General features: G+C 41.9%; 1 protein-coding gene across 1 annotated transcript in view; it reads left to right on the top strand.

Annotated features, from left to right (window-relative positions):
• Ptx1 (pituitary homeobox homolog Ptx1) overlaps positions 1–20339 on the top strand; it is a 261443-nt gene extending 241104 nt beyond the window's left edge. Inside the window, exons 5-7 of the mRNA XM_071584426.1 lie at positions 19566–19842; positions 19885–20078; positions 20112–20339. Of these exons, the coding sequence (XP_071440527.1) occupies positions 19566–19842; positions 19885–20078; positions 20112–20339 (699 nt within the window). The remainder of the gene's footprint in view (positions 1–19565; positions 19843–19884; positions 20079–20111) is intronic.
• Positions 20340–24704: the final 4365 nt, after the last annotated feature.

Genomic DNA, 24704 nt, shown 5'->3' on the forward strand with positions numbered 1-24704 from the left:
GAAGAAGGAATGAGTTGGGAAACTGGAAGAGGGGTCGGATTCTTGCATTTACGCAGGCATAAGGGGAGATCCACTATAGCGATATTAACATCACAATTTTTCAAACCGAGAGATAGAAGTCGTCCCCGAATTACGCCGTTCCTATTGGCGTTGTATCTTAGCGAGATTATATTTATTTTCGTAAAGCTTCGTCTCTTGTTTAATTCTGAGTCAAGAGTCAAAACTACTAAACTATGTTCTACTGAAGGCAAAGGTTAGATTTTTTCGCAAGGTAGGTCATGTTCAGAATCATGATGCAATTAATCACTACGCAATTTCTAACCGATTAGAAGGACGGAGCTTGGCCTTATTTATATGGCAGTAAGTCGAACAACAAAAACCTTTAATTGTTGAGTGCTAAATATAATGTAAGAAATATATATATAAATATAATGTAACATATGATAATACATCCATAATTAACCCAATACAGTTCGTCTCTAATATGAATCACGTGACATTCAATGTAGATTCCAAAAATCTGGAGGCAGAATAGACCCCTGCAAATATGACGTTAAACTCTTCAGGATTACAATCAGATGTATGACGTTTTAACGGCAGCCGAGGGTTCAAAGATCATATCATTGACATAAATGACCGTTAAGGCTTGAACTTTACTCATAATTAAATGTTTAGAGAATGTCTCATTTAAGCTGTCCGTTTCTATATTCTCTTTACCCTTCGGGTGTTTTCTCCAAAGAACTTGATCGCTTAGAATAATACCAGGCATACAAGTATTCAAGTACTAAGGGCTAATTATGCATGCGTAATTAAAAGATTGGACGTAATTATTGCTCTCTTTTTCAACCGATAAATACGATCGCACGTAAGCTGGCAAATAATATTTGCTATTATAGATCAGAAAATAATACTCTAGTGTTCACACGCGTACCTTTAATGAGGTTATGTGCAATGTAGCTCATTTTACCTATCTATTGTTAGTTCTTCCTGAATAGTCACCAGTGAAAGTGCAAACAATGTAAATATATGAACATTGATGAAAGTATTTCTAAAAACGTAGATCGGACCCACGAAAGGCAAGAAATCATCTTGTCTGTTACATGTATATAAGTAATATTCAATAAAAATCAATTGGTAATGCATTTCATAAGTAGTAGTGAGCAATAATCAATATACCCTCCTGAATTACTCGTGGCAAAACTTTTGAAAGACAATTCTACTTGGGAATTATTTGATACCCATTTACTTTCACGAAATTTCGCGTTTGGGATGTAATTCTAACAGTTCACAAAATAGAGCTTCACCCGCAGCTCATTTCAAATATTTATATTATTCATTGTGCTTTTATTAGCCTTAGAATCATTAATATCATGGGAGGAAGTACCACAAAGTACCACAAAATGTCATTAAATATGATTATTATTAGAAATTGTGATCAGAGATGTTATCTACATGTAGGCCATTATCATCATAAAAGCCACTGAAAAAACCGACATTTAAATGAAAAACCGTGGTTCGGTCACGAGTGACTAAGATACGTCATATCAACGAATATGCAGTTATATCTAATCGCTGTTAAAATAAAAATTTCTGTTTATTTGCATCGATTATAAATGAGAGATTTTTATAGAACAGAGCGAAGCGCCGTGGAGAGAGGGACGTAAGTGGAGCTATAGGGTGTGAAAAACCGTGGGAGGGGGATAAAAGGAATTATGAAATGTAGGGAGGGCAAGAGAGGGAGAGAGACGGGGGGAGGGTGGGGGGGTGGAAGCGGCGAGCGGCGGAGAATGGGGGAAAGTGGGAAGGGTTGGGACATAAGCACGTCAGCTCCTGTCCGCACGAGGCCCTCGAGTCATTCGTCACGGAGCTGCCTCATAAGGGAGAGGGGGAGGACGGAGGGGAGGGAGAGAGGAAGGTGCTATGTAACGCTCGAACGAAGAAGCGGAGGAGAGATGGAGCAACAGTCGCGTGACGCCACGAGACACGAGTTAATATTCATCGCCGCGGGGGGGGAGGGAGGGAGGGGGGGCGCTGGAGGGGGCGGAGATGGATAGGGGGCCGGCGGGGAGGGAGGGGAGGTGCGAGGTGAGGGGAGGATTTCGAGGAGGGGTGGGACTGCGTAGGGGAAGCTTTCGTCCTGGGGTTCTCGGGATGGGGAGATGGGGTTTCGGCCGAGGTAAATTAGATCGGCCCCCGGCCCGTGCGGCTCCCCACGCCCCATACCCCCTAACCCTTGATGTCCGTCCCTGTGAAATCCCCACCCATCTCTTCCCTCACACCCTCCAAAACCCGTAGAAATAGGGGGGGGGGCTAATATGGTTGGACCAACATTGTCGGAGGCTGCGGCACGACCTCCTCCCACTCCCACCACCCCACCGCCAGGCACAAATGCCTCTCTACGCGACACTCCCCGCCTCTTTTCTCTCCCCATACCCCTTCGGCACCCTCCTCAAAGCTTCCGTCATCGCGTATTCATCCCCGGACCCACCCCCCTCTCCCGACACTCCGAGACAGGAGGGGGGACCGACCGATCAAGGGAAGGCAAGGGTGGAGGGGGAGGAGGAATTGAAGGCGGGGGTGCCGGGACCAAAGGCGGCGGGGGCGGGGAACGGAATATTCCCCGGAGGCAGCTGTCTCTTCCCGCAGAGAAGTGATCGCTCATCATTTGGATCGCATTTTCGCACCCCTTTCAATAAGAACGCGTCCCGCCCCCTCTCTCGTCATTTCGCCCCCTCTTCCCAAGCATCTCGTGTGCAGGCCTCCTTTCTCCCAACCCTGACTCCAACCCACCGTACCCCGCTAAAAGTTCCTGACCTCCCCGCTCACGAAATCCCTCCTCACCCCTGTAATGTTTGCAAATAGATCGGTCTCTATCGTCGGAAATAAAAAAATATACATATGCAGATAATCTCTATTTAGATCTTTCTTATTAAGAATGTACCTCTCATGCTGGTTCGTAGCAATGTTATCGCATGCAAATGCGACCGGAGTTAAAAAAATTCCATTCAGAAAATCTGCATTTGCACTGAAATTTTCCTCATTAATCAATGTTTAGCTTGGTCTGGATATTACATGCATTGCTAAATCGTTTCGTAAGAGTCAGTAGATATGAGAGAGTTCTTAATGTAGAGGGAATTACTAACGAGTAAACCGTGTTTGGCGTTATTACGAATTTGACATGAATTTCAAATTGAGAAAGATTTCTTCGTATTAAGAATTTAATATAATTAAGTGCGTGTGAAGTGCTTAAGTAACAAAAGCTTAAATATAAATATTTCTAAAAATAACTAAACACTAAGTTGCCTGCCTACACATATCAGAACGAGAGGCTATTCCTTCTGGGTAGACTTGAAAAATAATGCACTTCCAATTGTTATATTAAAAAACGCAGCGCAGGCCGGCTGAATATTGATCCTTAAATTTTAGAAATTATAGAAATTTTAGAAATAGTGCAATTTGCACTATTGCCACAAAAAATGTCAAATTTATCAAATTATTAGCCAACTGTATAAAACCCAGACGTGGCTGCTGAAGACAAGTAGTGGAAAGCGCGCGATTCCTCGAGGAATTTTATAAATGAAAAGTTAAAGTACTAATGGAAATAATTAAATTCCTATAATGTAAATGGCAAATCTTGAATGTTAAAATTTCGTCCCTACCATGAATATCCTGCCTCTACCAAATTAGTGAAAGTTTGTAGATATCTTCATCGCGTAAGACTCAAAAGCGATCCTACGTCAATTTTCCTTAGCTCGTGAAACTCAAATGTAGCGAAAATCTTGGATGATACAAGCGTGATTAGCGTTCTAAAATTCGTAGTTTTTTATCACAAAAAATCTGCGAAAATGTGCCTAGCATGTTTTGATTTAGAACTGAATTTCTCTTCCTAAGCTGGTTGATTTCAAAGCTGAGTTGTTAAGTCCAGTGACAATTATTAAATAAACTAAGTGCCCATTAAAAAACACTGTAGTTACCCGCGGATGAATCCGAAGACCTTTCACAAAAAATATTTCATTTACAAATAGTAGAACGATTGCCAGGCCTTGGTCGATAGGTTTTGAAATGAGGGTGACCTGACCTTTCAAGTCTCAAGAGGTCACAACTCGTCATAATACGCTCCGCTCCGAAGGAAGTCTGGCATATGTAGCAGTGTGACTTGGGGGAGGAGTCTTTCCAGCGGGGTGTGACTGTGAGTGACATTCGTGTCGAGTGCCTCTCAATAGGATTTTCCAAGTCAGTCATCATTTCCTTCAAAGATGCTCGCCCGCTTGAGTCGAGTGCTCTCTGGTACCTCGGAACCATTTCCAAAGTCAATGACGCCAGCCGAATTGTAAACATTCACTGATGCAAATGCTATCTCTACGATTCCATTGAGCATACAATTTCGTGTATGAGATATCCCAAACGTCATGGTATCAAAGAGACATTATTTGCTGAGAATTCTGAACAACATCACTATTCTGCCGCTCGCAGATTCCATGCGGTATAAATGTTTCTATCGCTCATACGTGCAGAAATAAAACAAACGGTAAGATTGGCCAGGATATATTCTATTATCAGTTTATTAAACTGATAATAGAATATATCCTGGCCAATCTTACCGTTTGTTTTATTTCATATTTTCATTGGGTTTTATTTCATATATTCATATTTTGATTGGCCAGGATATATTCTATTATCAGTTTAATATAAAATATGCAGAGCAAATGTCAACTAGCGTGTAAGCATTTAACTTCATGATGCTTCATTAGTGCTCTCTTTTCTATACATATATATATACATATATACATATATATATATATATATATATATATACATCATATATATATATATATATGATGCTTCATTAGTGCTCTCTTTTCTATACATATATATATATATATATATATACATATCTACATATATACATATATATATATATATATATATATACATATATATATATATATATATATATATATATATATACATATATATATATACATATATACATATATATATGTATATATATACATATATACCATGTATATATATATATATATATATACATATATATACATATTTACACACACACACCCATCCCGTCCAATATCCCTATCCTGTTCATGCTCTTTCCTCATTTGCCCAACATTCTCCCCTCTATTGCAGTTCTCAGCATCCCGGTGCCAGTCAATACGCTCTTCAACCATTTTTCCTGCCCGCCTCTCCCGCCATTTAAAGAATTTATAACGCAACGCACTCAATGCCAAAGTAATTATAAATAGCTGGTGCATTATTATGCTCAACTACATAAGTCAATCTACTCCCAGATCTATGAAAAAATTTAAATACCTTGATTACCTGAAGGTTACTCGTAATAGTGAGTAGGCATGCATATCATTAAAATTTAAATATTCTCACTAATGTAGCTCCTGAATGGTGTTAAGTTTCCCAGAGTGGCGTTTTGTGAAAATTTCTAAAAAGATTTCTTGAATTAAAAAGAAACCAGATGCTTATAAAACCCTTTGTGCGTAAAAAACAAATGTACATTACACTGTCCGATGCCTTCATGCATTCTTAAAGATTACGGAATTCGAGCACATAGAAAGTGGATAAGGTCCTAAAGAAGCAGCACAATTAGGTCGATCGGATTTTCAGCATCAGGATTGTTCTCTCAAATACATAAGGGTTAGCCTCATTTCCAGATCAATAAAACCTAAGAGGAAAACGTTCTACAGCAGATGTCTTCACTTCCACTCAACAGAGTGCACCACCCTCCGCTGCCGCGAAGCCTGATTTAAATCATATTTCCGCTCCTTCAAACGGAACCCCGCAGCGAGGCGAGGAGTCTTGTCTCTTCTTGCCTCACCCACACTCCTCCTTCTGAGAAGGTGACGCCCCCCACCCACCCGGAGAGATCCGCTCAAGTGGACCGAGGTTCCCTTCTTCTTACGTTAGCCGTTTTCTCTCGACCTCCATCTGCTCATCTTTTCCCTCGCTATCTCCTCATCCCTTCAACCCCACTACTTCGTTGTCCATGTTGTGCGGTCACCAGAAAACCTGGGAGTCACTGAATGAAAAGAAGTTGCATGCACAATTCAATAAATTCGGTACATGAAATTCACATGAGTTTCAACCCTGAAACAGTGTGTAAGCGGGAAGATAATTAATAATGAAGGGGATAGGACTGTTCTTTAGGGAAATAGAATGGGTCGATTATCCCTCGACTCCTGATGATAAAAAATTTGGTAAAAGATGAGCTCAAATATTTGATTACATGTTTGAAAAATGAAATATATCTTAATTTTGTTTTAAAAAATGCCAGATCAGTCAAACTTTGTATTGATTTGAAGAGGTGAGGCGATAATTCATCCCGAAGGGATGAACTCTGAACCCAAATGCAAGAGAAATCTACAAATTCAGTGTTGGGGTCCACGTACTTTCCTGTGTGACCATTCGGTTTATCACAAATTTCTAGCAACCAGATGAGCGTACTGCAGATATTTTTGATAGAATTACCAAAAGATTTGAGTCTATAACCCTTTATTTACTATCCCAAAGCCCTAAATACAAAGCTATCACGCCCCGATTAGTGTCTCATGAAACCAATGATTTCTCCAGATGACTTGTGGCCTAGCCAAGAGCCCCTGAGCTCATTTACAAGTTATTACCTCGTAGTTGGAGAGAGTTTGGGGGCTCCTGCATGCTCAATGTGACCCCTGAAAATGTTAAAGCTTCAAATGTTCTTTCTTACTGTGTTGGATGCAATTATCCTTTAAACACGGTCATTAGGGGTCGATTCCATGATCAACAACCTGACGTCACCTAATTCCAGGAGGGGTTAGTAAAAAGCATTTTATTTGTATCAGCAGAGAGGTGGAAAAATCATAATTATCTGAAAGGTAAACATTGAAAGACCAAGTTTTTGTGTCAACGATGGTGAGGTTTTTGTAGCATTTAGACCATCTGCGTAAATAGTAAAACAGAACCACAAATACCAATCTTGATTTCATTTGAATACATTTCATACGCCATCTTCCCCTTCCTCGGAAACATCAGAATCCGTCATTTGGCATATCTTATAATACATCCGTTTACTGTCTTCCTAATTGCTTATTACTGTCCTTCACACTCTGCCATCTTCTACTCTGATCTTCGGTGACGATTCAACTTCAGAATCGTTTATCTTCCACCCAAAAAAGTAATCACTGAATATACTACCCTCTCATCCCCATCGCCACATCCCCAAAATCCCTCCTCCACTCGTACGAATGAAGCCTTCTTGCCTCGTCTGGCCCGTCACCCCTCCGCTTGCCCCAGGAACCACGTCACTTCCTCGCACTTATCCCTCTCCCTCGTCCCCGACCCTCCCTGCGTCGAAAAGGACGCCTTGCGGGCCCCACTGCCTGCCTGCATTCACCCTCCCTCAATACCAAATCCCATATAGGGTTCCCCCTCGCCGTGCGTGGACCCCCGCTGGGCAAGGCCAGCGGGCACTGTCCCCTCTGACCCCCCGGTGGCACCCCAAAGTCATTTCCGCCCCCGGTTTGGCGGTAATGCGGCTGGGAGTGGGCGAAGGAAGCAGCGGGGAGGGAAATTGATCTCTTCTTTGCGTGCCGGTGGATAGCGGGCGGGGGGGAGGAGAGAGGTCTGGGAGATGAGCGGGAGGTCACGCGGGAGGGAAGAAGGGAAGTCGAGGAAGACGTGCCGTGGGGTGAATTGTCTAGTCCCGTCCCTCATATTTGAGTTACTTCACGGAATCGGTGATTGAGGGATGGGGGAAAATTAAAATAATGACATCGATGTAGCTGTTAGACAAAGTTTGAATCGCGGCTGCCTCTAAAGCTGACTGACGTATTAAATTACTATATCCTTTAAAGTAAGAACAGACTGGATACTTTTGAGCTTATCACTGCACCTAATAAGCACAAAAGTAGGATAAAAAGGTGTTAATTTGGTGACATAGGGTAGCAGAAATAGCATTTGTAGTTGTGAGAGGAGATGACCTAGAGCTGAGGTTATTTTCACCGCGGATGGATCGTTGGGTAATATGGTAGAGGCAGGATTTCAGGGTGGAGAGAAATTCGGAGCAAACATTAGCCATCTGAGAATCTGTGTGAATTCAAGATACTTTATAATAAATATCATGGAAACCTGGCGTTAATGGATAAAGTAAAGTACTAAATGTTTAGTGTTCCTTCAGATCAGCTGTTGATATCATTTGGTCTTCTATCGTGAAAGGAGCCTTTGGTGGCTCTTAGACACTCTTTGTGAATCACATCGACTGATCATTAGTTGAACTACGCATCTGACGAACAAGAAGTGCGTGTATCACTCTAAAATCTCCCTGAATGGAATCCTAATAAACATTAGAGTACCGTAGCAAAACACGCCTATTCTGGAAACTTTTCCAGGGCTCTTCGTAGAGTTCTCTACCCTAATCAGGCGACTTAGTAGCCTCCTGAGAATTATTTCTCAATTCTAACGTTAATTCTTACGGAACATAGAAGTATTTGTGGAATATTTTCCTCAAAGAAAACATTGAAGCAACGATGTGCCTACGGTATTACTTCTAATACTAATATTATTGTTCTTGATGTTCTACCAGCTGAGGCAGGTTTTGAATGGATGCAAACCTACCAACGGCACAGCCGCAATTCCCTTGTATCCCTTATGAAAACACAACCCGACATCCAACATTAAAATAAGTCCTTCTTCATCTCCGTTGACTTTCTTCCTCCCTTCATACCGTCCAACCTCCTTATACTATTCCTACCCCTTCCTCGTTTGCCAAACATTCTCTACTCCATCAGAGTCTTCAGCATCCCATCGCCAATCAGAATGCTCTGCATCCATATTTCCTTCCTCTTTTTGATTTCTCTCTCTCCTTCCCCGCTACGCAACACTACCTCATTTATTTTCCTTCCTGTCCACTTCATCTTTTCCATCCTTCCCCACACCCATATTTCAATCTAAGCATATTATCTTGTTCAAAAACAATGCTTGTTATTTCCACACCGTACAAAATTAAGCTCCAAATCAAGGGTTTGACAAGCCTCTCCTTACCATCCTTATCCATAGCCCCCATCATCAACTCCTTCCATGTGAAAGCTTCTTTACCTAACGCAATTCTTATCATTATCTCTACCTTTGAGGCGGGGGGATTTACATATAATTATGGGAGTTAAACCTGCTAAGGAGTAGCGCTTTAACCATGATGTTCTAATTTTTCCGCACTGCGTTTGATGGACGATATATGTGTATTGTATCTTCAACAAAATCGAGACATACCGGACCGGGATATCAAACGTGGCAACTTGGTGAAATAAATTCAGATAGTAGTGAATACCACGGTTTTTTAATAGAATTTAGTTCATTCTCTCGTAAATTCTTTCGGCCTGTCCATACAGAGTACCCATTGTACGCGTGCCGAAACTGTAATAATCACTTCGTTCTGACCCGTCGACGCAAACCAATAATTTTCTCATTTTCCCACTGTTGCGATTTTATGAGTATTTCAATAAACTGGCAAACCTATTATGATATTACGTTTTATCTACAACAAGACATATTTTGATAATTCAGGCCACGAAAGGTACAGTAGACTTAGGCGATTGTGGCCTTGGCTTGACTTAGTGATGACAGTAGGGCCTTTGTGGCCCTAATTTCCATCACCAAGTCAAGCATATTTGCTCTTACGCTCGCGTATTCATAAGATCACCAAATCATCAAAACGTGCATTATATTCCAAAGTATTCCTGCGAAAGAAAAACGGCTCCTGGTGACTTCACAAATTATATATTAAGTGAGCATAATTTTTAATCGGTAAACACCGTAATGCTTGCACAGGGTGTGGCAACATAACTTCCTTTTTTCAATGCAACATTGCATTGAAAATGCCTGCTCCGAATTTCTCATGCATTTGAAGTTGTGTTGCCGCACCCTGTTTTTGGTAAATACTATTTTAACTCTATTGACTGGCTTCTCGTGCTCCATTTCCAGGGACATTCCCTCCGTGATGCCAATTTTGTATTTCGGCCTATGATGGCATAGTGCAATTTGCAGGAGATAGAAAAAAGCAAGCGAATAAAATAATATCAATTAACATCAAACTTAACGTAGTTCTGCTTGACGAATTGTGCATGAATCTTTCACGGTTTGACGCTGCCATAATTTCAGAGTGCGCTAATAGTTTACCCGAAAGGACGATGATTTAATTCAAAACGCACCCCGGCACACGTGTGCCGCACTTACATTTCCGTTCAGTGCAAGCGAAAACACGTGAAGCGGTTGCTTTCGCAGGAAAGGGCTAATGCACCTTGGAGTTTCAATGACTCAATCTATCGCTGCGTTCGTTTTTGTGCGGTTAATTATACGAGCATCGCAACACAGAGAGCAAATAATAAATAAAGGCTCGAAACGCCCGAAACGCGGTCCTGAATACGGAAGCAGATAAAATTCGCAAAAAAAAAAGAAAGTACAACGCTGCCGAAACCGGAGTCACGTAAAACGTGCTTATCTGTTAAAAGATCGAAGCGGACTTTTCACGATTTCCACGCCGTAGATTTATAAGCGAATAGTCGAGGAGGGCAAACTGCAGAACATTGTATTCTACTCTTCAGTAGAGAGAGGGAGCGAAATAGCAAAAAATGGAGTAAAGTGAGCAACGCATCTTTGAGAGGAAAAAAGTATGAATGATAAATATAATTTGCATTGTATCGCAAAAACATGAGACAAATTCGGCGAGAGAAAAAGTTTCACGGGGACCAAAAAGGGAGATGCGAATGTGGAGGCGGAGTTTTAAAAGAAATAAGAATTCGGATTTGTCATCGTAAGAAAATTGAAGAGAGCAACAAATGACTTATAGACACGACGAGCCGCACATGAGTGGACATATTATTTTAAAAGGCGTTTTCTATTCAATAACTGCGCATGCTATCTGTGATCAATTGCATGCTTCCCACTCGTCTTCAGAAAAATTGAGTGCAATGGGAAAAACATTCCAAAGAAAAGGTATATTTGTCCTAAAGTTTCACGCTCTTATGAGAAAAATAATATCGATCGATAAACTGGGATTGCAAAAGGATACGCAAAACTTTCTCCTCATTTCGATTGACAGTGCGGAAAATTTTATCCACAAGTAGACACACACTGTTGAATTCATTTTGCATCATTTTTTATCGCTTTTAAACGTATACTATCTATCAGTCCTCATTGCCCTCTTCATACTGTTTCCCTGAGGCAAGGAAATTCGCGAGGTCGCATATAATCCTATGTACGCAAATAGTTTTGAGAATGCGAAAATTCTACGATATTTTTTTGTTAGAAAAATTGAAATAAGCTATTCGATGAAATTAAGGTGTTTATTAATAACCACTGGATCAAATTGTAATACCTCTTATTATGATTGAGTTTGTAAAGATAAGGTGGCGTAAACTCTCATTCCTCATTGCTTGAATGCTCGTACGTTGTATAACTCAACGTTAATGTCAAGGCGATTTAAAGTTGTACAAACTAAGTGGAGTAAATTCGCGTTACATATTGGCTGTCCCATATTAAAATGCATTAGAATCAGAGTTGGATAAGGAACATAGCCTCAAGGGCGTCGTTTTTAAGCGCCCAATGCGAGGAGGCATCTTTCGAGGAGTAGCGTCCAAAAATCGGATTGTGGTGATGAAAAAATGAAGTTGATGAGATTGTTTTGTTACCATTTTCACAATTGATTTTTAACTCAAAATACGATATTTTGTTTCTCGATGTTATGAATGATTTTCAACAGCACAGCAGTCATCATCCTCATTATTTGAAGTGCGAATAAACACTCCGATTGCCACGGGCTGCCCTTTGAATTGGACATTGAGATGTTAAATCTCAGACTTTTTCTGTGTGAAAATGTTGTGCTAGATTCGAGATGCCTTCTCTCCTGTAGCCACCTAGGGATAGGGTTCAAGGAAAATAATTAAAAAAGTCCCTCATAATTTCAACGACATTAACTATGAAGTCGGAATTATTAGTCGCATTTAAAAGAAATCTTATACAATGCCAATTTTCTTATGAAAAGTTAATGTAACCTTCCCGAAAGAATGAGAAACAATTACTCATGTCTTAATACCCGGTATTTTTTTGAGAAATAAATAAATAATGCTAATTTACATCAACTATTAATTCGTTTTGGGAAAATCTAGCTGCAATCATCATTTGAGACCATCGTCTTGCGGCCCAAATAAAAATTATAATGCTCTTGCAACGAGCTTGATTTTCATATATTCTCCTTCAATTGATGTCACACTTTCGCCTGAGTTTATTTAAAAAAACTAAAATAAATCACAATTAGCTTCAAGAATGCATGTGATACGTTATAATTCTTCACTCCTACAAAGATAAGGAATGAGAAATAAATCAATAGTTTGAAAATTAAAATTTAGATATTTTAAAAGAAAAAACTGTAAATTGCCCACAAACATAAACCTCTGAAGATCACTTACACTAAAAGCAGACACTGATTCTCACTAATGGCTGCCTTTTATGCAACTGATGACTAGAATAGACTTGCCAATATAACCTACAGATTATATACAACCCTAACCTTTTTCTAATAACTAGATGGCCCTGGTTCATATCCGGATAAATCTAGGTACCTCAGCTCCAATTAAGCCTTGTAATCTTTGAGATACTTCATCTTTCTGGCAAATCAAAGGCGGCAAATGGGTGGTAACACCACCTACCCCTCCATGTTCTGTGAATTTCTCGCGTCTTTAGGTCTAGTGTATTAGGTAAGTTCTACCATCACCTTGCAAAATAACCTTCAGGTTGATTTCTGTGATTGTTGTTGCCTATCATTTATTATTGCATTATCGCCTAGGAGTTCAGTAAAGTTGCGAGAATGAGCGAACGGCGTAACAATGAAAAGATTGAGACCTATCGCTGTTTGCATGCAATAAAGTGTTTCGGAAGAGCTTCCACCGCTAAGGTCCTGATCGTAAACGACTCCTGAAATATGAGCTACTTAAACCAACGCTCCTACGATGCGCGCGCTAAAATCGATCTTCGCTGAGCAAACGCGGGGTGTGGGGGGAGGGGTTAAGGGGAAGGGGAAGAGGTCGGCGGGCTGGATGAGGGGCGAAACGTCGTCGTCGACCCGGGATGTGGGGGCCCGGGCCGTGGGGTTAAATTAAGGTCGGCGGGAGAGGAGCGTGTCGGGGCGTGCGCCGGGGGGGGAGGGCAACTGGTGTGGCCGGGGGCGGGGGTCGCCGGGGAGGTTTGGCGGGGGGGGGACAAATTGTGAGTGGGAGGGGGGAGAGAGAGAGGAGCGGTGAACGGGAAGAGATGGCAAGTGAGCGCGGTCAGCGATGCGTCTAATTGCAAAGGGTTTCCGTCGCCGATGAAGATAAACGAGGGGGACTCTCTCTCTCTCCCTCCCGGCTTCCCGAGGAGCGCCCCTCCCAAACCCCCTCTTCGTCGCCGCACATTCCTCCCAAACGGTGCTTCGAGTCCCGTAGTGGTGATCGATGTGGGGGAAAATTCGATACTCTTTCGACGCATCGACAGCGAGCGGAGCACCGCCGGTTCCCACAAGTACGCGAGCGGTTCTTCAAACCCTGCGCCGACCGACGCTCGGAAGCGGACGAGATGGACTCGCAGGAATCTTGAGCTTTGCCGAAAAAATGAAAGGAACATCTACTTACGACCTCGGGAAAAACTTCTCCGCTGCTTATTGATGATTTTCAACGTCAACGCGGTAATTTAATAAATAGGAATTAATTTAAAATATGCTAATTGCAAAATGCTATATCATGCCAAATTCGACTCATTACTTTACAACAGGATGATTTAAAAGTCAAATTTTTGTTTTCTGTTTTGAAAAACAGGTAAAAAAAACCGTGAGAGGTCTTTTATGAAATTAGAGTTCAATAAATGATCATTTTTTAGCGGTCATATGAGATGACAGATATTCAGGCAAAGGATTATCGTTTGAACTGAAACAAGTTGGCACAGAAATAATTGGAATCAAGTATAATTAGGATCACACTCAATACTAAAGGAAAATGAAAGTGTCTAAAGACTTAATAATATGCTAACTGCAAACGATATGAAATAGCGGATTGAAAAACTAGTACCATTAGAATCTAGTAGAAAAGTTCTATGACATGGATAGAAATATTCTACCCATGCTATAGACCGTTGAGAACCGCGAAGTAAAAGATACTATCTTGATGGGTACACTCTATGAGAGCAGTGTTGGAAGAAAATGATGGAAGGAGGAATTGCGAAGGGAAATCTAGAATGGCACATGCCAACTAGATAAAGGGCGATGTGATATGCATGGTGTAAGGAATAGAACAAGGTATATAAGAAAGTGTGAGGGAGTGATATCTGATAAATGGTTCCAATAAATCTTTCGTTTGATAACCACAAATAACCCTTTAATTTATTTTGGTGATGAAGGGCTTTTAACAAAGGTGAAAGTCACTTCATGCGAATAAATTTCCTCACATAAAGACAGTCTAATTTGCTATACCTCATGACTAAAATTAAGTGACATCTGAATGGTAGGTTTTTTAGCATGGAATATTATATTGCTCAGCTGATTAGATAGCAAGTGGTTTAAATAAAAATCATATTTCATGCCAAGCATGTCAACCAAAGTAAAATCGGATTGTTATATCTGTCTTTAAAATAATAGATTACCATTAAAAAAAATGTATTTGAAACGCTTATTTTGGGTCAGAGATTTTCCACAGAAGTTATAGGTAAACAACTTTGGTTTGTACTCTTCCACTATACCTCTTTAAATTATGCAACGCGTTTGGACGTCAGTACATCATCTTTAGATATCTGCACGAATTGTATTGGCTTTAAGATGACTTAGTAACGACGGCATGCATTGTACATTGTAGTAAACGTATACTGGAAAAGTGCAAAAAGTTACTTTTTTTCAATTGGATTTCCACAGGTTCGAGTCTGCAACAGTAACTGAGAAGAAATTTCAAGTACAAGTAATTTGAGCATTCAACAGGCTATGTACGCATGCACCAAATTCATTTATAATACCAATAAATTTATGATGAAGAGTAGCATTGATTTATTTCATAAAAATTGAACGCACATAATGCCACAAATGAACGTCTTGCGTTAGAATTATTTTGAAAAAATAACTGAATTCGAAACAGAAGGTCTTTGTACTTCATATTGAAGTGAAAATACGATGCACTAGATTATCTTCCACAGAGAGATTGAAAACTCAATAAGATATACTGCCATACCCGAGATATATATCCTGAAGACATCATAAAAAAGTACAACAAAATTATAATCATCCACACAATTTTTAATGGAGTTATTAATCATAATTTAATCTCAAATACATCGTTTTCACGTTCAAAACAATACTTGTGAAAGATAGCGTTCAAAAACTGATTTAGATGTCAAAATCTTGGAAAATCACTATCCTTCCCAAATCAGAATATAAATGAAGAAAGTCGAAGTAATATAGAAATTAGATACCATGTCAAAATGGGTAGCTCACTAGAAGTTTACTGAAAAGGCGAAAGCCTCTCAAACGCGAACTGCAAGTATATTTTTCGCTATATTTTTCTTTAGATTAGACCGAAAGTAAGCAATAATCAATTAGACGAATATCCGTGAAAAGCAGCGTTGAGGACTAAGTGAAGAACGCGACCGGTGCGCCTATGTCCTTGAGGTCGCCATTGGCTCACCCTCGCGGGGCGTCGCAGGAGACGACGCCGGAGCTGGATGTCGGAATGGGAGGGGCGGGCGGCGGGGAGGGGGGAGAGGGGAGGGCGAGGCGGCCGTAAAACACTCTTCCGAGGAGGGAAAAGACAAGGGAAAATCAATCCAATGTGGTCACGTGATCTGCGCGAGAAATGCTTTTCAAAGTTGCGGCCATAACTCATACTCAGTCCATAGGTATTCACACTCGATATATTTCCCTTTGCGAGGGACAGAGATGGATGAGTGCGCGGAGCACGCGGGAGGAGGGCAGGGAGGGGGAGGAAAGAAGGATGGGGTCGCGCAAAGTGCGAGAGAGGGGGGTGGGGAGTCGCGCAGAGTTTGGCGAGGGGGGAGAGGCGCGGAGGAAGAGGGCGTGGCAGGGCGAGGGGGAGGAGGGTGGGAGAGGGCTGCGGTAAAGGGGTGGGGTGGGCAAAGGTGGGAAAAAAATGAAGGAATGGCATTGGGAAAGGGGGTGGGAAGTGGCGTGTTGGGGAGAGGGCGAGAAAGAATCGGTTGGCTAAAAGTGAAGGTGGAAAAGTAGCGGAGACAGAGTGAGAGAGGCGTGACGTGTAGCCAGCCAGGAAAGGAGCACCGGGGGGTGAAGGGGGAAGGTGAGGGGATAGGGCGCTTCGTCGTGCGGAGTTGGTTGAAGCGCGGAGGGGGCAAAGAAGGTGGGTTGGGGAGGCGGAGGAGCGATAGGTTGGAGGCAGGGGGGGAGGGAAAGGGAGGGAGTTGGTAGGGAAGAGGAGTCATCAATCATAGCGAGATCCCCTTCGAGGAAAAGGGAAAAGAAGATCATTTTGTGCGCGGGGAGGGAGCGCCTCTAACCCCACACCATACTCTGCACCCTTCCCACCCACACGTCGCTCTTCTACCGGCAGGAGGGCGTGGGCAGGAGAGGAGGACAGGGGGCAGCGGGAGGAGTGAGAGGGAAAGGAGCATTCCTCTGCAGAAAGATACGCAGTGAATGGCCAAGTCTTCATATTATCCAACAGTGATTCTCCTTCCCCCTCTCTCCTTCCTTTCCGCAAACTCTCCCGCCCGATTCTTCGGATCTCCCGCCCTCCTCCCGCTCAGACACCTCCCCCTCCCTCCCCCCGAAGATTCTAAGCAATTGGCAGGGGGAAGGAGGGGCGCTCGAGACGCAAGCCAGCCTTTTTACTCGAGGATGGGACGGGCTCTTCCCTCTTCCTCTTCCTTTTCTCTCTATGCATTTATATATATATATATATATATATATATATATATATATATATATATATATATACACACACACATGTAATCTATATATCCCTTTCTCTTCTCCACACGATGTGGCACCGACGTCTGTGTTCTGTAGCAACGGCGGCAACGCAGATACCTCGTGCCAAAATCCTTTCTCTTTCGAAGAGCAATATGGAATGCTTAATGCCGTCGCATTCCCCCTTCTCTAGGTGAGAGAAAGTTTTGAGTCAAGCCGCGCGCTCTTGAGGGACGGGAGGCTGAGGGGGGGGGAGTAGACGCAGTAGGGAGGGGGGTGGGGTGGGAGGGAGGGTTATGAGAGATGCTTTAAGAGGAATCCGAATAAGTCACGTGGCTTTCTGGAACTCGAACCTTTCTGAAACATTCGAGAGAAACCCGCCGACGAAATTCCCGGCAAGTTTTGCGGGAGACGGGAGGAGGGAGGGGTTTAGATGGTCGTCGATTAGGCAGAACTCTCGGGAAATTTGATTTTTTTCCTTTCCGATAAACAGCGCATCACGGGAATTCACACAGAAGCGATAGCGATTCGTAAAGATATTGAAAATCCTTTCTCAGAGTTCGTACTTCTTCAGTGGGATGGTGCGAAAAACAGCTTGGACCTCTGGGGGTTCGGAGTGGGGTAATGCCGAGTTGACCTCATCTCTTCCTCCAGACGAAGAAGCATTCATTGAATCCAAAATCTGGAATTCTGTTACGTAAATCAGATGACGCCCAGACGTATCTCCTTGAAATTTTTACGATTATTTGAGCAAACCCTTAAAAATTCATCACACCTATTTTGATGGGCGGTTAAATGAACACAATGGTCACTTTCAGGACAATCCTTATCCCTTATATGTCACTAATTTTACCATTTCCTTTTTATTATTTAAAAAAATCGGATTACAATTATTTGCACAATTGCACTTAAACCTCCCTATGATAATATTTTACCATTTCTATATGTCTGTAAAGGCACGTTATAATGGGGAACCATACACTAAAGTTACTCATACACATATGAGTAACTTGGTGGAACAAACCAATTTAGTTGTAACACTATATTTACTCTCTTTTAGATAATGTAGCCGTAAACTTCGCGACTACTTTGCACTACTTTGTTACATATTCTATAATATTTCCTGCACTTAATGTTGAATAACAGAAAAAATATCCCAGTGACTTCATTTCCCACATCCCACAGAACATAATTGGTGTAAAATGATTGCGTGGATGATTCTGAAAAGCAATGACCGTGGATTATATTTTTTAAGTAAAACTGGCATGTTATGACTTTTTAATTATCATAAAATACGTATAGTCCTCACAACATTTTCCGTAGAGTTGCAGCATCAATGGCTCTTAAGAGTTACTCGATAACAATAGTATGCAGCATAAATATATGAAGAATGGAGACGATAGCAGTGTAAATAGTTAATCCTTCATAAAATAAATATCTGAAATCTACGATTTATGGATGCCAATCAAATATACCATTAAATAATAATCGCTAAAAGATGTCTCAAGGTTTTATATTTAATAGGGCCAAAATAAACCAGTAAAACAAAATATCAGGACGAGTAGTGTAATTTTTTAAATTGGTAATGGGAAAAAAAGAGTGACACTCGCCTTGACCGGCATTTTCTGCCCTGGTAACTTACTCTTCTAGTTAATAGGAGACTGTAATCAAATCCAGTGAGTGCCGAAGTTTAATCATGAAACCAGTCCTTGGTATCATTCAAACTTATGTTTTTGTGCTTATTTGACGCATGAATGAAAGTTTCTTCTTCCTTCGTAAAGTACTCTCTAACATAACTTTTTCCCTTACGTGTAGGTGACATTTCCCTCGGCTTCCTGCCTCATTTTAATACTCTGGCAAGCTGTTTAGTGAAAAAATAATTTTGTTATTCATAAAATAATCAGATCAGAAATAAAATTCAATACTTATCTCCATTGTTACCCGACGAAATTTCAAACGCTTCATCATTTGCCCAAGAATATTTGAGTCTTAGGAAAAATGGGTAAGCGATGTTACTATTGGAGAAGACTTTTGTTTGGAATTAGAAATGCTTTTGGCTACAAATTTGTGTATTTGTTTTTCTAATTGCATTTCTGCATTTGAAATTAAGTTACGAGTTCTGCCACAATTTTTATAGTATAGGTACATTCGTCATGAATACGTCTCCACATAAATATTTACGCTGAAAAAGGTTTGCTCACCCATAAACTTAATCATACTAATGGATCAGTTGTTTATAATGAAATAAAATGAAAAATTCTGGTTGATGATGAGCGATTACCCTGCTTTCATAATTGCTTAATGCATAGAAGTGAGTTAATTAAATATGAGACCATAAGCAGATTTGATATTTGATGAGAATGCCAGATCAAGTTGGTATGGATAAACGAAGTTCCTCCTCTCCTTTTCCTACCTCTCCTTGAAATAATACAAAGCAAATATATTAAATGAATGCATGTTCAAGATATTTGATGATGTTATTTATTTCGCTTGCCAGCAGAAGGTGTTAATTTCTTGAGTATTCTTCCTTTATCGCTGAATTTTAGTTTAGTGAAGTCTATTTTGAATCATTTACTGCCGTTTTTAACTCTCTTCTCTATCTCTCTCTCTCCAGGTCTGGTTCAAGAACAGGCGTGCCAAGTGGCGCAAGCGGGAAAGGAACGCCATGAACGCAGCCGCCGCGGCCGCCGCAGACTTCAAAAACGGTTTCGGGTCGCAATTCAACGGCCTCATGCAGCCGTTCGCCGACACGCCCGACTCCCTCTACTCCTACTCCTCGCCCTACAACAACTGGGCGGCCAAGGTCCCCTCGCCGCTCGCCGCTAAGTCCTTCCCCTGGAGCCTCAACTCGGCCGTCAACGCAGCCATGGGGCCCCCCGGGGTAGGCGGCGGTGGAATGGGGGGTGTCGGCGGCGTAGGGGGCGTCGGGGGAGTGGGCGGTGGCGGGGTCAACTGCTTCAATAGCCCCTCGGCGGTGGCCGCATCCGCCGCCGCGGCCGCCATCAACGCCGCCGGTGTCGCGGCGGCCGCTTCCGCCTCCGGGATCGTCCCATCCGTCTCCATGACGACGAGCCTCAGCGCGAGCGCGCCCTCCGCGGTGGGTGCGGGGACGGCGGTGGGGGCTGCGGCGGCGGCGGCCGCGGCGGCCGCCGTCGCCCAGTGCCCCTACGGAGGCCCCGCAGCCCCCTACGCCATGTACCACCACCGGGCAGCGGCCGCCGCGGCGGAGCCCTGCTCTGCGTCCTCCATGTCCTCGAGCATCGCAAGCTTGAGGCTCAAGGCCAAGCAGCACTCCTCGGGCTTCGCCACCTACTCCCCCATGAGCCCACGGTCCAACGCCTCCCTGTCGGCGTGTCAGTACGCCACTGTGGACCGGGGGGCTGTCTGAGAGGAGGAGGGGGAGGGTGGGAGGGTGGAGGGCGGGGGCGGAGGCGAGGGAGGCTCGGGGGTAGCGGGTGGCGAGGGCGGCGGCGAGGTGGGTGGGTCGGGCGCCGTGGACGAGGACGACGACGAGGAGGAGAGCGAGGAGGAGGACTCGGAGTAGTCCGTCGGTCCGCCGAGAGATGCCGCCGGTGTCGGAGGTGGTGCGCGGTGCTGTCGGGAGATGGCGCCACTCCACCCGAGACCACCATCCCGGCTCCCTTCGAGCACCATCGTCGTCATCCGCACCTCCCCCACCCTACGAAAGAAGGAAAAGCCCCCTTTCTCCACCCTCACCCTCCTCAAAACCCTCTCTCTCTCTCTCTCTCTACCTCTTTCGAGAAGAATATCTCCTTCCTCTGCCGGTCACCTGTGTGCGATCTCGCGGTGCCCTTTCGCGGGACCCCGCGTGTTTCCCACCTCGTACCCTCCTTCCTTGAGGTCTCCGCGTCCTCACTTCCCCATATACTCTTCCCGCACCCGTTTATATCCCCAGTTTCCACAAACGACCCCAACCATCCCCGACTCTATATTTTCCGCCGTTTAAATGCTCCAGCAAGAAAGTACCCTTCCCTGAATTCCCCTGGTTAACATTGGCTACTTCGGACTCAGAAGTCCTCCGCCCTGTCCCCTATTTTCTTGGGGATCCAGGGTGAAGAGCGACGGTTTTCCTCAGTCGGATGGTGAAGAAGATCCGACGATAAATTAATAGAAGCTAGGAGATTGTGAGAGAGACACTAACTAGGAAAATGACTCTCTTCAAGAATGAACTCCTATCATTAACCTTCAGAGAGACTGTTTTACTAATTCCCATCTTTGGGAGCAATAGGTAGTTCTTAAAAGTTTTCTTATTAATCTAAATATTGAGGACGAAGTGGAGGTTGGATTTTTTCGGTGTGCTTTTATCCGTGGGTGTGCGTGATTACAATTTTTTTCTAACCACGTGTGTCGAGTGTATAAAAAAAATGAGACGCGTATTGTATATTATGTTAAGGTACGAATCATTGAATCGTGATGTCACCCGGGACTCGGTCGCCTCCCAAGAAGGCGTTAAGCGAGCCCATTAGTCTATAAATGTGCCGCGTGCGTTCTCTCGTGGCTCCTGAATTCAGGTTTCTAAACAAAATATGAATATATAAATATACAATATATATCTCTATGTAATATTTACCTATTTCCTATTATAGACTGAATATTTTTATTTTTTTTCCATTCATTCTCTTGGGTAAAATTCCATTCTATTTTTAACCCCCTGGTGTATCTCTCGTAGTTATCGAAAAAGGAAAAAAAAGGGAATGGAAGTTTGGAAACGAGATTTTCTTTTGTTTCGCGAAATCGCTATCGGGGTGTCTTTTTTCTTCGGTCGCGCGGCTTGGGAACTGAGGAGACCAAAAAAAAAAGGAAATCGTGTCTCATCAGCGTAGAAGCGAGTGATATCTCGTGACAACGCTGCCGCATGAAGTGGTCACGCGGGCCGATGTGACCGGGAAACCAATTGAATGGAGGGCATCCCGTCGACTCAAGGGAGAGGTCGCGTCGGGCCATTTTTTTTTTTTTAAGTCCCGAGTGATCGTCATCTTTTACCCCAGCTCCTCACCCCCATCCCCCCCCTTTACCACCAGCATCCCCTCAATGAGTACCTTCCTGACGTACTTTCGTTCCCTCCCGACATTCGTGTTGCTTCGTATCGAACTAGTCATTTCAAAACTCGCTCCTAGAGTTTATGATTACGTCTTCCTCTTCGACTCAAATGTGGCACGCGCGAGTGAAAGAAAAAAATATATATATACAAGGCCTTCTTGAGGGATATAAAATAAAATTATGCACACACAAGAGAGCAAAAAAATAATGTCGCAGCGCCGAGCGAAATTGAGTCGCTCCACTTCGTGGGGGTTTCATCGAAAAGGAAATAATGTTCGGCCGTCTTATTTTTCACGCGCAGTTCCCGAACGGTTTTTATCCGGCTGCCGCCGCAAGTGCTGCCGCCAAAATGAATTGTAAATATGCATATTCGACATGATGGGCGAGGCATTTTGGTCGGAGTTACATTATTTTATATTTCCTTTGAGGAAGCTGAACCTTCCTCTTCTGTATCCTTTTCATCGTCTGGTCAGTGTTTAAGTCCTTAGCTCTGGTTCCTTGTCACTTGCGAATTCATTAGTCGGTCGTTATGTTTTATTAATTCCATCCATTCTGCGCGTTCGGTTGGTGATCGATCTCATTCTTGTAATCAACAAAACTCGAGTTCATTATTGAAAATGATTGTCATTTTTCTGTTCAACGATGACGGAATTGTTAATGTATAACAATAAAAAAAGTCACATGTGTACACTGAAAAGTAAAATAATAATTAGATATTACGTCTATTTGGGTGTCCATCATTTTATTCCCTTTCCAAGACTTCTGAATAGCGGGATGTTCGTCTGGAAATTTTCCATGAAAATATTGACTTCGTTTAATGCGCTCCATCCCTGCGATCATCAGGATGACAAGATGATGGTAAGTATCTGCTTGTATCGAGATAGCGATAATCTACTGTAAATACAGTTGTAATTCAAGTAATGTGTTGTGATCTGAATATAATACTAACAGGGTGCATATATATCTTACAGCGTGCATTTATATTTACATAAGTGTGTGTGAGAGAGAGAGAGAGGGAGAGAAAAAATGATATAACCAAAGGCATACGTACACTCCAAAATGGATTCAATTCCTAACTATTCCACTTATATACGAATATTAGATGGTTTCTCAGCGCAGTTGCTCCAAATAGTTTTGAAGAAATATTCTGCATACCTGATTTTGCGAATTTTGAATTCATATTCTGCGCCATTATCTTTTCATTTTTTTTCCAGTCTTAAGTTTTCCATTTGATCATTAATAAACTATTCAACGACGAAAATACTTATTGACAAAATCATGAATAATAAATTATAAATTAAAAATGCAATATTCAATTATTTAACGAAAAATTTTAATTAATAACAAGTAATGAACATTTATGTGCCCAATTATGTTCTTGTTTCTCATAAGTCTCTGTTACTTTTGAGTATATGACGGAATTTTCGATCAAGTGCTAAACGTAATTGGCAAAAAACGGAAGCACTTAATGCTCAGAAGAAAGCATTTTAATCCTTATATACATTTTTTGATAAACATTTTCGATATATTTTATTTAGTCATTGAGTAGGCATAGTAACTATAATTTGAGCTTGGTTAAATATTATACCTACGAGTATAAGACTATAGCTGCACCCTTTAAGGATAAGGCATTTATGGTTTCAGAATGTAATAATTTTGAGCACTACCATGAATAAAGCAAATAAAAAGCAAGCTTATGAGCGATAAAGAGCATTGAACAATTTCTTGACTTATGACACATGGTTGTCACCTTAAGGTGGAGTATTAATAATTGACTCTCAGAAATCTCTCGCCCCTAGGAGATTCTTAAAAGTCGTTTAAGCTATTTTAATTGAATAAATAATTAATAACTTATGCATGTTTATGAATTTCCTAATTTTTATCTCCAAGCCTTAGATTCACAGTAGTATTATTTTGAATAGAGTGCCTGGACTAACAAGGGTCTTTCAGTTTAAATTTGATTCGTTATACACTTGAAACTGTAGTTTTAAAAAAATCCAATTCTTAATATATACAGGGTGCGACAACATAACTTCCTTTTTTCAATGCAATATCGCATTGAAAAAAAACAGTCACATTGCCGTTTTAACATGGACAGACTTATCTTTTCAAATAACTTTTGAAAGTATTTCTTTCAGAGATATTTATGTGACTATAAGAGGCAGTCTGTCAACTAATATTTAAATGAAACGCAAAAAGATATTCAACGTGAGCCAAAATGCTTTAATCACGTATCAGACAAATACAGCAAATTAATGCGTAGTTAACCCAGCGATGACTAAGGCGCGTCAGTATTGAAATATTTCGAAACTAAAAGGAAAATTCTGTCACCATTTTATGAGTACCATATAAATGTAGTCATTGCTTACAAAAAGGGATTGGTGATGGTAGCAACTCAAAAACCATGTATATTGATTGCCTGTACGGTAAGTGGAGACAAGATGGGCGAAGGGAATTGCTGTACATACATTTTCATACGTTTTCAAGGAAAATTAACAATGAATTACAATGGAAACTATGACAAAACCATCACCAAATGATTAATATGACGTTCAGATTGACATTCATAAGAAAATGAAAAGTTAAGGTTATGTTGAATCATTTAAATATTCCATACAAAAAATGAACAAAATGGATGAATTTTAATTTAATAAAAGCGTACTTTTAGAGCTAAAAATATGTTACACCGTGG

The sequence above is a fragment of the Hetaerina americana genome, unplaced genomic scaffold (genome assembly GCF_022747635.1).
Source record: "Hetaerina americana unplaced genomic scaffold, ioHetAmer1.1.p SCAF_19, whole genome shotgun sequence".
Lineage (NCBI taxonomy): Eukaryota > Metazoa > Arthropoda > Insecta > Odonata > Calopterygidae > Hetaerina > Hetaerina americana.